Here is a 13,033-nt window from a genome sequence, read left to right on the forward strand (position 1 = left end):
TTCTTAAAAATGAAATAACTTTGAAGCTTTGTCCGCAGAAGGTGTTCCAAGTGTAGAATGAAGCGAAATTGGATGACGTTAGCCTCACTAATTAACCCGAGAATGGCCATTATAAACCTATAGGGAAACAGGAAATAAAATCAAGGAAAAAGAGAGATTTTCAGTTCAAAGGGTTACTCAGCTATTGAGCCTCCCTATATCAGATTGCGAAACGACATTCCTCTGCTGAGGCGCGCGCAGAGATCGCATCACCGTTTCCACTTTGAAACACAATATTCTTGCTCAGATATTAAAAATATTGCAATTGTTCGAACGTTAGGTCATTCACTTCCAGAGACCATCATTCATTCAGTCCGAATAGGGTAATGCTTGATCAGGATCCTCCGCAGCTTTAATAACCCACCCAATACCCCGCCCCTTTCTCGATACTTTCACGCCGAATATTATAAATAACTAATACTGTCTCTGGAAGGGCGGTGGGTCAGTCTTTGGAAAATTTATAGAAGGTTACGACAGGGGACCACCACCCGTAGCAGGAGCAGGTAACTCCCACTCCCACCAAATTTTTACGGACCTCGGGAGTTATTTGTGATGGAATTTCCCGCCAACTTGGAGTCCTACTAGCCTCCCTCGCAGAAGCTCTTTTAGCTTGTCACGCAATCTTTCTCTCAAAGATTGCGTGACGATCCCAAAAAGCGTTTGCGAGGAGAGGGAGGCTGCAGTCCTACTGGCCAATCAGAAACCCTTGCAAGAAGAGGGGGCCGGGGCTTACAAGCGAGGGGAGCTTTTAAAAATAAAGAGGGTGGCAGGAAGGGGCTTATTTCAAATCACGAGTTTTGATGGAAAACCTGAATTAGCTGGGAAAAACTGGGGGGAATTCTTCCTTTGTTGACCCTGTTTTCATTCCTTTGCTTGCTCAGCCTATCGACTGTCAACAAAAGAGGTGCTAGCAGTCTAGTCCATCAAGCAACCTAACATTTTGCTTAGAATAGATAAAATAAACAACCACAACCATTTGTTTACTGATATAGCAATGAGAAATTTATTAATGGTATCCCTTGACAACAGAGAAAAGCTTGCATTATAAACAACCCCTAACAAAAACACACTCAGAATTGCAGTGGAGCATTGTCTAACACCAACAATTTACATGGAAATTTTCTATCTGGACAATAATAATTCACAAAACAGCCTTATTGTTATTGCATATACTACACGATGAAGTAAATCTTTGAACTTTTCCTTGTTATCATCAAGTGCCATACATTACTTTACAAACATTCAGTCTCTCATTGTTATGTTAGTGTTAATTATTTTAATAGGTACTGTACAAAATATGAATATCTGATAATAGCTTTTTTATCCCGCCCTCTCCCATTTCCGAGACGTTCTCATGGATGAACTTGATCAACTTTAAAGTTCTCCTTACCTCCCTTAATAACTAAATTTAAAGAAAAAGTGGGACAATTCAGAGAAATGACAATTTTGCCATCTGTTTTTAGTTTTCCAGAACTGAAGAGGGGGGTGTCACAAATTTATAATTACACACGGATACAGCATTAAAGACATGGTATAGGTGAATGATCACTCACAGAGATGAAGTAAGGGGAAACTGAACAAGATGCCAAACAAAATAACAAAAAAACTGGCAAGTGACAAAACGCAGAAAGTGAAACACGTGTAGCATGATAACTTCTGTATTCAAATGTCTTTGCAAACTCAGGATTTGTTCTAGGATAAATGGCTTCTGAGAGCCCAATAAATGAAACACCCTTTCAGAGATTTTAGAGAACCTTTTTATTTACAAAAGGGGGTCCAAGATATTTCAAATTTTCTCACAGAACATGAAACTTGATGATAAATTGTTGCCAAAAGATTTTTTTAAGATGTAAAACCTTTCATAAGCTGATTTGATAGCAGATTACATTTTGTACAGTAGCATAGCATTTTCAGGTGTGTAGCACAGAATGATTTCAAATTATAACCATGTTCGCAAAATGTAATCAAAAGTCAGATCTCTTTCTAATAGGAAAATAGGGCTCCTTCCTTGGCAAAATTTTTCACCTTTTTCAACGCACTAGGGCAAATTTTATGCACTGAAATAATTTATTTCCGGTAACTCTGCAATACAACATTCCAAAATAAACCCTCTAAACTATCTTCAAGTGTTGGAATTTAACAAAAGTATTGTCTCCAAATTTAGATATATGCCGAAGACCTTACAACTACAGTAATTTTGTAAGTACCCCAACCTTTTGACTGAACATGTTCCCATCGGTGACACAGGAGTCTTTATCCTGCTTAAGAGGTGTGCTTTAAACATCGTGCTTGACCACCCTGTACCCCTTCAGGTCTGGAAAAATTGGTCTGATCTGGGTTCAACCATGAGAATACTAAATTAATTCACTGATAATTACAACTAGTTATTTAAGGCTTATGCTACGTACAAGCAGTATAGGTCAAAGTTAAGTTTTAAAAGGGAACATGCAATGTAGCTCAAAGGGAAAAAAAATACTCTACATAGTTTGTAATGAAAAGATGGGATCACCTTCCAAAGTGACTTTCAGCTGGTCTTTGCATTTCAGAGTTTGTAGTTTTTTTGTACTAATTTAACAAAACACCACTTTGGAAGTTCCCGACACCAGTCCTGAAAGTTACAAGTAGCACAATAACATGGAGACATATTCCATGGGAATTTTCACTAGTCTAATACAAAACAAAAACCTTGCCAGCACCTACATTAACAGCTTCCCTAATTTCCCAATCTTCACAGCAAAACCAAAAAGACCTTCATTACGAGTTTTATTTATGACAATGTCGAAAAGAAGTGCGTGTTATTTGTAGATCAAAACAACCTTCAAGTTGTCATTCCATAATTCTAGTTTGCTGTGCCGTGATATTGTCTTCTAAAACAAATGACACAAAATCTAAATGAAACTTCTTGGGAAGGTGAGTTTCTGGGGGTGCATGACAGAATTATCTAACAGGCAACGAGCCTTGTTGGCCAATAGTAAGCAATACATGTACATGGTACGTCATAACAAAGCTCAGAAGTAACAGTGTTCAGTCTTTTAGTCTGTTTACATTGAAAGAAGCACAGTTTATGCCATTTAATTCCTTAGACGTGTGCCCCTTATTCACAGTAAGTAATAAAAGCTGAGTATCTAGCTGTAAGCAAAAGACAGGTTCCAAAGCTCACCTTTGCAATTATTAGCAATCACTTGTATATTACAATCAAACTGTCCTACATAAAATTAACCTGAGCATAATTTATGACCTCTCCGGTATTAAGCCTGCAATAGGTGATCCAAAAGAAATAGTCTGGAAGCAACGAATTCAAAAAGAAATGCTTGGGCAAGTGGTGCACTAGGTAACTGGACTACAAATACTGACATTTATTAGAGTTTCTGGTGCCCACTGGGCTACATATTGTATCACAAAACTTTACCACTAGGATACAAGCCTCGAGAGAATTCACACAGATTACAAGTTAACACTTGAACAACACACAAAGATAGCAACTTCTGGCACCACACAACACCTTTTTACCCAAGCACTCCTGACTAACTTGTTTATATCTCAAATTTTCTGAATCTTTGAGCCAACAACTACAGGATTGTCCTTTGAAATCTTGGCCCTGCCATCTGCCTTGTAGTCAAAGCTGCAGTCATGTTTATCAGAATATCTATGAAGGCCACAGTACACGTTTCCACATCTGCATTCAAATCCTGAAGAAAAACAAATAAACATTTTTTGTAAATATTGTATAAAAGAACATGAAAATATTCTGCCTGGCTTGGGATAAGCTGTGTTTGATTTTGCTGAAACCTACAGTGAACAATAGACTCAGTTACCATCAAAGCTTGAGGTCTCAGAAATGAGAGCTCTCTTAAGCACACGTACCCGTCTGCATCTCGAGCAAACCCAAAGTATGTGTACAGTAGTAGTACACAGATGTAGGCAGTTAGCCATTCAATTTGACCAGGTTCAGAAAGTTAATACTAATATCTCTTAAAGTGACATTTGAAACGTTCAGCCCAGCTATTAATATTTTAAAACCACATACATTGTATGGTATAATATTGAAATGATTTGCCATGAAATCTCCATCGTGATCATTTTAATGAAGCATGGGATGTGTTAATAAAAGAAGTAAAAAATTTTGAAGGGAACAGGTTTAGATTATAAAAATCATTTTGTCCATCTCAGAAACATTATTAGCATCCAAAAAAAAAAAAAAAACAGCTGTAAATTGAAAACAGCAAAACATCTGTGGCAGTGATCACAGTCTGCAGCTTAAGATTGTTCAACAGGAGCTCTCATTAACATTAAGAATACAATCAGTAACCTATACTCACCAGTTAATCCTACTTTTTTACGACACATAAAACATCTATTTCTTTTGGTTTTTGCTTTTTCTTTCGTTTCGGAGGTGCTTGCCTCGGCTTCAGCCTCAGGTTGTCTTAAACTATCGTTGTCTGTTGAGACACTGCTGGTCGACGATGATGGACTCACTTCAGCTACTGCTGCTGCTGCTGCAAGATCCTCACTTGCAGGCAAATGAGATGCACATGGTTCTTCAGGCAGCCCTACAATACAACAACAAACTCCTTCTAAAAATGTGCTCCCTTTTTGTATCACACTGCAAATGTATTTAACAGAACTTGTAAGAAAATTAATTTTCATAACAGCACCAAAGCTTCAAGACTTTGTAATTAGCATAGTAGTCACTTTGACTTTCCTAAAACAATGTTTCAGTATTTAAATATGTTCTCATTTTAAAATGACAAACAATTGCAAGAATGCTTGTAAAATAAATACAATAAAAAAATTGTCACTTAACTCCCTCTTTACCTGATGATACATGTAAAACTTCTACTGTCAAAATAAAATAGCCTACAGTTGAACCTCTCTACAATGGCCGCCTTGGGTGCTGAGTTTATTACATGCCATCGAGGGAGGTGGGGTGTAACATGACACCACTCAAGCCTAATTTTAGCAAACATTTTCTTGTGGCTATGAGAATTTTTATGTTATTCACACTGAGTGCAAAAACCTTTTTACAATTTCCTTTAAGGCAAAAGGAATGAAATGCTGTGCAAAGCACATGTCTGAGAATTTGCACACAATGTGGTTCTTCTCAGGAAATGGAAATAATTCATGTGATGGTTTTCAAAATGTACAAAAGAAGAAGTACATGTACATACATGTACAAACAACTCATAACTGTCAGCAAAGTTTGATCTGCATTGAAAAAACTGCAAGCCTTTAAACAAAACTTTTCAGTTCTGAAGGCAAGTTAAAACAAAAAGTGTTCAAACTTAGTGCTGTTTCATCAATACATGTATATTTTAAACACGTGCTGAGTCTCACAACCAAATTCAATTTACCTAAACAGTTCCTCAAACATATGCGTCAGTTTAAGCACCCAACATGACATACGTTAACGTTTTTTAAAACTTTCTATATTAAGAATTTATAGCCTAGCATTAATGAGGGAATAAAATCCTCTTGAGAATTAGACCTCTTTCTTTAATTACATTCTGGACGTTTCTTTAATTACATGTACTTCAATTCATTTCCTTCTTAATACACCAAATAAGCCTTGATATATCAGCTGTCCATTTGTTCAATTTAATTCCATGACTAAAATATTGTAAAATTTTTCTCATTGTTATAAACCAAAACTTGGTTTTTAAACAATGATGACCATCCTTGGTCTTGTTTTATTCGTGTTAACATTTTTTTGCTCAGCTAAACAGCATCACTACTGTATTTTTTGTCCACAATTCTTCAGCTGCTTGTTATGTGGACATTACAGAATGGTAATTTGAGGGATTGGACCTGTTTAGCTGGCCATTGCTGATGTTTTATTTGTGCAGAGGTGGCTATTTTAGGGAGGTTATGATAAGGTCAAATGTACGGATTGTTTGCCAGTGGCCATTGCAGAGAGATTGGCTGTTAATGCAGGTCTGCCTGCATAACAAAATTTGAATCTGTACAATGTAGAGGAAATCCTACGACAATTCAAATGTAAGCTATAGAGCAGCACTTCTTTTCATGTTATTTTTTCAAATCCTTTCCATTTAAAGCATTAATGAAACAAAAATGTGCCCTCAGCACTGAACTAACCTGTGGGTGCACTTGACACCATTGACGCTGCACTGGTAGTTGGTGAAGATTGCTTCCGCCGTAATGCATCTTTGAAGCATTTAGAACACATTCCATCACTTGAGGAACTGCCATAAAATCCACATCCCATACGACATAAAGATGGCTGTTGAGTGTCGTCTGAGCCTCTTTCCATTACACTATTGCAAAAAGAAAAAAAAAGAAAAAAGTGTTATCCTCAGTACATCGATTGCCAACACAGAATGTAAAACAGTGCAAAACACCTGGAATGGGTGACTTTTCTATTTTTTAAGGGAATTTTGGATGCACAAGTTGTAAAAGTGTGTCTTTCAGATTAATTTTTCCTGTTCATGCTTGGCCAAAAATGGCCCTTTAAAACCCTTTACATGCTTAAAGGAATTATGCTTCCCTTAGAAAGATCTTTCAGAAAAGACAATACACAGTCTACACTTTAATTGTGAGCATGTTTGATTTGTCTTTTTGAAGTGTGCTTGCGGGCTGTCGCTTTTACTTAATACCGTTTCTTTTGTGGTGCAACACAATGCCACATAAAGCAAAGGTATGGTAATGAATAACAAAGGCAGGACATACGCGCACATGCCCTTATTCATACGCGTATGACAACATACGCATACGCGCATAATACTTGCATATGGTACGCATGTGCGAAGTTCGCTTATCTTTAAGCTGCACGTATACATGATGTAACTACCAACTTCTCTGATGCGACCTGCTGTACAGCAAAATAAGTACAATGTAATTGCTGGCACCATATACCTTCTGTTGACAGAGGTAAATTGGTAATTTATCATATCCTGTATTGTTTTGTCTTTTTCTTGGACAAGTAAAACAACTTTCCACTTGTCCACTTGAAAGAGCGTTTCTCGTCCTGCATGTGAGAGACAGAAATAGACCCTCACAAAAGAATAAGGCTATAGCATTTCATTTTGGAAAAATCCATCAGAAGAGCTCCAGACTGGTTAATAAACAAGAAAGCCATTAAGCCTAGTTAGGTGGCCAAATTTTTGCGTCACTGGCACTGTACGCCTCTTGAAATTTTGTTAACCTTTCCTGAGTGAGATTGCGCTAATTGAATAGTTTCAGTCCCTACCTTGGGATCAGGTTGATCCATAAACTTTGTATGGGACATTTACATGTACTTCAGTTCTCAAAATGCTAAAATACAACCAAGTCGAAATAAACTTTCACTGTTGTCGATCTTCCCATCCATTAGGCTTTTTCAACTGAAGTGGGCAAGTAATTGCTTTCAACTTTGCCACTTTTTTTTGGGGATTCCTGAAATAAAACCTCAGCAGTACATCCAAATTCACTGGGTTACAAGCAATTTTTTTTCACATTTATCCCAAATTTTCCATGTGAAAACTCTTTTTCCTGGCTTTCTTCACATGATGTTGGTTAACACTTTTGAACTCAATTTTGAACTCACAACCACCGGATCACCATGTTTTCACTGAGTGAAACCCGCAGGTAGGGGACTGACACAAAAAATACAGAAAATCTAAACTCATTAGCCCTAGCCATTGTTATATGTCACTGGATTTTTCAGGTCCTGCCTTGCTAAACCCTTATTTCTACAGACTGTGTAATTTGTTTCCTAGCTTTTTTCTGCCTTACAAGGTTGCACACCACATATTCCACCTAGCCTGACGGAGGCACAATAACACAAGGCATTACACTGTGGTCCCAATTTAATTACAATGGAAATCAAATTTAACTTAAACCCCATCCACACCAACAAAACATCTTTAATTAAACCAGGTTTTGACATAGAATTCAAGCAAAGTTTAACTTAAGCTTTCATTTGTGCTAAATTTGTAGTCAACAAAAAATCTGAAAGCAGCTTTTATGAATCAAACAATTTTAAACTGTGTTTAACTAAACAGCTTTTAAACGTGTTTAAGCCTTGGTGTGAATGGGGCATTACTTTATCTTATTTAGTTTGCTTTGCTCCTTCTCCCCTGCTGGGGAATAAGACCAAACACAGCAAAAATCACCACTGTTAACCTGTACTTTGAATTTTGATATGGCTATGAAACCATAAGCAAGCTTTTGACTAGATACCTCACATCAAACTGTCCTACAGGTATCTTAAAAATATCCACCCTATGAAATCTACAAACTAGTCACACTTATAGAAAAATATCATGATAAATGATTGCATAAGGTCACCACATGCATGGTACGTTGTAGATTTTCATCTTGCATTCAGTGACAGTTATGATATACAATGGACTACCATCTAGCAAAAACTTTTGGTCTGCTGATTTGCTTCCTAAACTAGATTCAGATTAAACTGTAAACAGCTGAAATGAAAATGAGGCATAGCCATAGAAACACTAGTTGAATTAGAAATTGCATTTCATTTCCTTATAAAATGTTTCACGAAGTGAGGTGTATAAGTAGTTAACGATGAGTGTGTGATACTGTTTTTGTTATCACCATATCTATACAGGTTCTCACGTTCGATTTCCAAGGTCTCACATCAAAAGAAAAAAGCCTGGTACTACAAATCAAATTCCTGTAAAACCTCGTGTTTACACTTATCCTAGAAGAATCTTACATGCTTTGAACTTTCTCTGACAACCATAGAGACAATTTTTAATGGGAAATAAATCTTTTATAAATTATATTACATAACTGGCTAAGCCAAAAGTTCAAGGAGAGAAAGTATGAAGTTTGTTTCTATATTTAAACACACTTCAAATCACGTAGAACCTTTTACCTGGTCGACAAGGTTGAATGTGAATGTCAGATTTAAGGAGTGAACGTTTGAAGTCAAGTTCCAAATGCAAAATCGTAAACGTTACGCGGATCGATCGAAAACCCGACTAAACAGAAGAAATGTGTAGGTCCAGAATCGAGTATGAGTTTATGACAACTGTTTATTCCGTGCGTTCATTCCCAAGAGGTTTTCACACTGTACAATTTACCATTGCAAAAGAACAGTGTTTATAATTTTCGGTTTCGGGAGGGACATGATCGACGTTAGAGGCAAAACACAACATTGGAAACTCAAATGAAACGCTTAAGAAGTAGTGCTTTTGTGTTTCGTGTAAGCCAACATATCACGAAATTAAGAAAGCTATCGAGGAAGCTTTTTCACGGAAATGAGATATTGTTCGAATCGCTAACCGACGAATTATTCTTGAGCAATAAAACTGTCTTACAAGCAGATATTAACAGATTCTAACCACTGAAATTATGAAAGTTAAAACAAGGGAGAAAATCTATACGGAGGACAGCTTCAAATGGTCGCCATGTTTGTTCAACATAAATAATTTCGTATTCCCTTACGGGTCGAATATGACGCGACGCCATAAAATTGGACTTTCATAACCCTCAATCCCCGATTATTCTCACGAAAAACTTTACATATACCTTCTTTAACGAACTTTTCAGGCAAATAGAGACTACAAACGGACATAACTTTGTAATAGAACTTATACAAACACACGAACCACCGCCGATTGCAATAGCCATATATGTCCACATTACGAAAGAGAAAGACGGGAAACTAAAGCTGTGCATTGAAAATTTCATTTGAAGTTGCGATATTTTTCTTCAAGCTAAGGTTCGACGGGTTAGAACACACGAAAATGAAACTGAAAGATGCATTTCAGGCAACAATTTCTTTTATTTCTTTGTCATAGCCTTTCATTTCGTTTTCATGCATGAACCCACCAAGAATGACTCGGCTAGAAGGTTGGGGCCCTGCGGGCTTGAAAGAAAGGCTTTCTTCAAACTCAGCTAACCGCTCAAGTATGTTTAAAACGAAATGTGTGATAGAAAAAGTACACCCTTCGTTTAGACAATCCACAGCTAAATAGTATTAAGGGCTACACGTATACAGCAAAAATCTTGAAGAATGTTCAGTGGTTAGTTCGACTGGCAGACTCAAACGCCGTGCTAGTCACGCGTGGTGTTGGGAGGGCCGACATAACCTCCATTTGAACATAACATCATATAATTTTACGTTCCTTTGAAGATTTTTGACGACAGAAAATTGAATCTTTAAACGTTTTAGAAAGTCTGTTTCAGAAGACTGAGGTTGCTATCACAGACTGCTGACAACAAAAGCCAAACAAATATGGCTCGCTTTTCTGGCAGCGCCCTATGGAAATTTTGCATCGTTGTCGATGGATTTTCGGTACAAACTCGAGTCCAACACTGTATACTACCTAAAACAGTATCTACTTACCAAAATGTCGACCAAAAACGCGGAGAAAGCTCCTTAAATCACGAAACGTTGCTCCCCGTACAATTTCTCTCCCGGAAAATGAAGCGATTTCCTTTTGTTATGGTCACTGTGACGTCACATTAATTCAGCTCACAACGTCAATCAATTCCAATTTGCCTCTTGTGATTGGCTAATTGGACAAAGAAGCCCACTTTAGACCGTGGGTGACTGCAAATAACCTCGCAAACAGGCAAAAGATACGAAACATGACCGCATCACATGCATTTGATAAATCAAGAGTATTCGATCGTTACTCTTTCAAAAGTGGCATCGTAAACGCTTATTGCTTAATCTTTTGAGGCAATCTGAGTTTACTTTATTTCTGAGAACCTTCGTTTGGTTTTGGAGAGAGAAAAAGTCACCTTAGCACAAATTTCCTACGAAATCATTGCCTTGGATTACCAATTCTTACCACGTCACTGCAACTCATGCCGGAAGTCACGAATAATATACGCGCCGGCGGGCAGCGGTGCCGGTGTTTACGTCAACGCTACGTCGTCATAATTCTTCGGATAAGCGACGAACTTGCGCGAACGGGGTGGTTCCTGATAATTTGGTACTCGAAAATATTAAACCAAGGTCACGGGCCCTGGCCAAAAGAATTCGATTATTAAAAAGAATTACACTTTTAGAACAAAGAACTTTTGCTTGTTGCTGTCTTCTTTGCACGTCATGTGTCACTCGACGTGAGTGTCAATTGGAAAAAAAAACAACAACAACATTAAAAAAAAAAAAAAAAAAAAAAAAAAACAAAGGAAAAGAAAGAAAAAGAAAGAAAGTCAAGCACCGTTGATTATTTTGTTGTCAGCCACAGCATGCTAAACCTGGTACAAAATATTATAAGATGATAAAATATTAACTAGAAATTGAATGAAAAATGTGACTGATGTATCACATGTTTTAAACACGAATGGGATTTCGTTAGTGACAATAGATTGCACAATTGCCGGAATATTCCCATCTTTAAAGAAAAGTATAAAGAGACAGATCGATCTAGACCTAAAATGGGACGAAATAGTCAAAATGGAAATGAGAGGTTTTACACTGAAATATTCCAAAAGAATTTAAACCAAAGAATACCGAGATGAAGAAAGACTGAACTACATAATAAAGTGCACTGAAAACTTGTTGGGAAGCGTCAAAGCAACACTGAAAACCCCGGGCTAAAAACATTGTGAAAACTTGCTAGATAAAGGAGCATGGTAAGAAACAAAGTTAGATGTGAAACTATTCTCGGTTTTCACTGTCACGCCATTGAAAAAACAAATCGAAACCATTCCATGAATGAAGTCAAGAAATGGACATGGTATAGAAGATAAATAAATAAGGCATCTGTCCAAGTGTCAGGTCTGTGCGGCATTCCGTACTCGAGTTATTTGACAAAATGTTCCACATAAATTTATAGAGCTTAGTATGGAGACGCCATGTTTGTGTCCCTCTGAGGGGCACAAACATGGCGGCCGGAAATACGAAAAAAACATCTGGAGTTCACTTTTGCCAGAAAAGAGGTTTGTTTGCCCTTGTGAATTTTTTAATGTTAAGATTAATATTTCTCCTCAAACTTAAATTGTTTAGAATGCTGAAAATCACCCGAAGAGTCATTTTTAAGATACGGAAAAGCTCTGTCACGGCCTATTTTCAAAAGAAAGCACGACATCGAGCTAAGAAATTGTGAACAGACATATTTTTAGGTAATCTTTCCTTGAATGAAGGTAAAAGTTTTGTAGGCCTCCCAGTTTTGAATTCTAGAATTTGGTGACGTCACGTGAAAACCGAGATATCTCATGATGCCTATACATTCGCTAATTCATTTATTCAACCTCCACCGGGTATATTACGAACCAGCTCCCAGTTAGCTTGATAGCTCAGTTGGTAGAGCACTGCACCGGCATCGTGCACCGGCATCGCAGAGGTCATGGGTTCGAATCCCGTTCAAACCTGAAATTTTCAATTTCCCTTGAAGGTTCGAGTTATCGGGAGTTGACTGTACGCCTGTCAACGCCCAGTACTCAAAAGTGGATTAAAAATCAAAGGTAGATTAAAATTTCTTATAATGATGTGACGGGAGTAGGGAATCATCGAGTTTGGATTCGAGTTAAAGTTGGACTTCGAGTTGAAGTCAATGATTAATCCAATGATTAGCGCTAATCTGAGATTAGTCAACGTTAAGGCCTTCCGTGTTGTTACACGTATCAGTCTCTAATAAATCAAATCAATAAAACAATATCTGATAACGTAATTTTCGCTTTAGGTACCTCTGTAACGCGCACAAACATGCTTTTCTCCCAAGACAAAGCTTTTAGGGAACTGGTCATAACAAGTTTGTTCGAAGAGGATCCACCTTGTCTGGAGTAGGGGGGTTACTGAGAAGGCACCACCTATCTCCTAAAAATTACCGACATGATTTATTGGCTTTAAAATTTGAGTTCACATAGAAATATTCAGCAAGCAAGAGTCAGCATTGCTAGAAAAACAAGAAAAGTGAGGTTTGTATCTCAGTGTCATTTTTTACTGCTGGGTAGGGGGGTGGCTACGCAATAAAGACACCATCTTTTGCGGTTGAGGAAGGGGGGTGCAGGCAGAGGCCACTATCTATTTTGGGGTTTTGTGAGTCCTCTTCGAGTATAGTAGTTTTGACCACTT

At 37.5% G+C, this 13,033-nt stretch overlaps 1 protein-coding gene across 1 annotated transcript; it reads right to left on the reverse strand.

Annotated features, from left to right (window-relative positions):
• Window positions 1-1,014: 1,014 nt before the first annotated feature.
• LOC146475058 (AN1-type zinc finger protein 6-like) lies at window positions 1,015-10,506 on the reverse strand. Its single transcript, XM_085116725.1, has 4 exons — window positions 10,352-10,506; window positions 6,133-6,311; window positions 4,359-4,589; window positions 1,015-3,728 (listed from the first exon to the last, which is right to left on the reverse strand). The coding sequence occupies exons 2-4, from the start codon at window positions 6,305-6,307 to the stop codon at window positions 3,580-3,582; spliced, it is 555 nt and encodes a 184-aa protein (XP_084972851.1). The 5' UTR covers window positions 6,308-6,311; window positions 10,352-10,506; the 3' UTR covers window positions 1,015-3,579.
• Window positions 10,507-13,033: the final 2,527 nt, after the last annotated feature.

The sequence above is a fragment of the Pavona decussata genome, unplaced genomic scaffold, assembly GCF_977016875.1.
Source record: "Pavona decussata unplaced genomic scaffold, jaPavDecu1.1 SCAFFOLD_87, whole genome shotgun sequence".
Taxonomy (NCBI): Eukaryota; Metazoa; Cnidaria; class Anthozoa; order Scleractinia; family Agariciidae; genus Pavona; species Pavona decussata.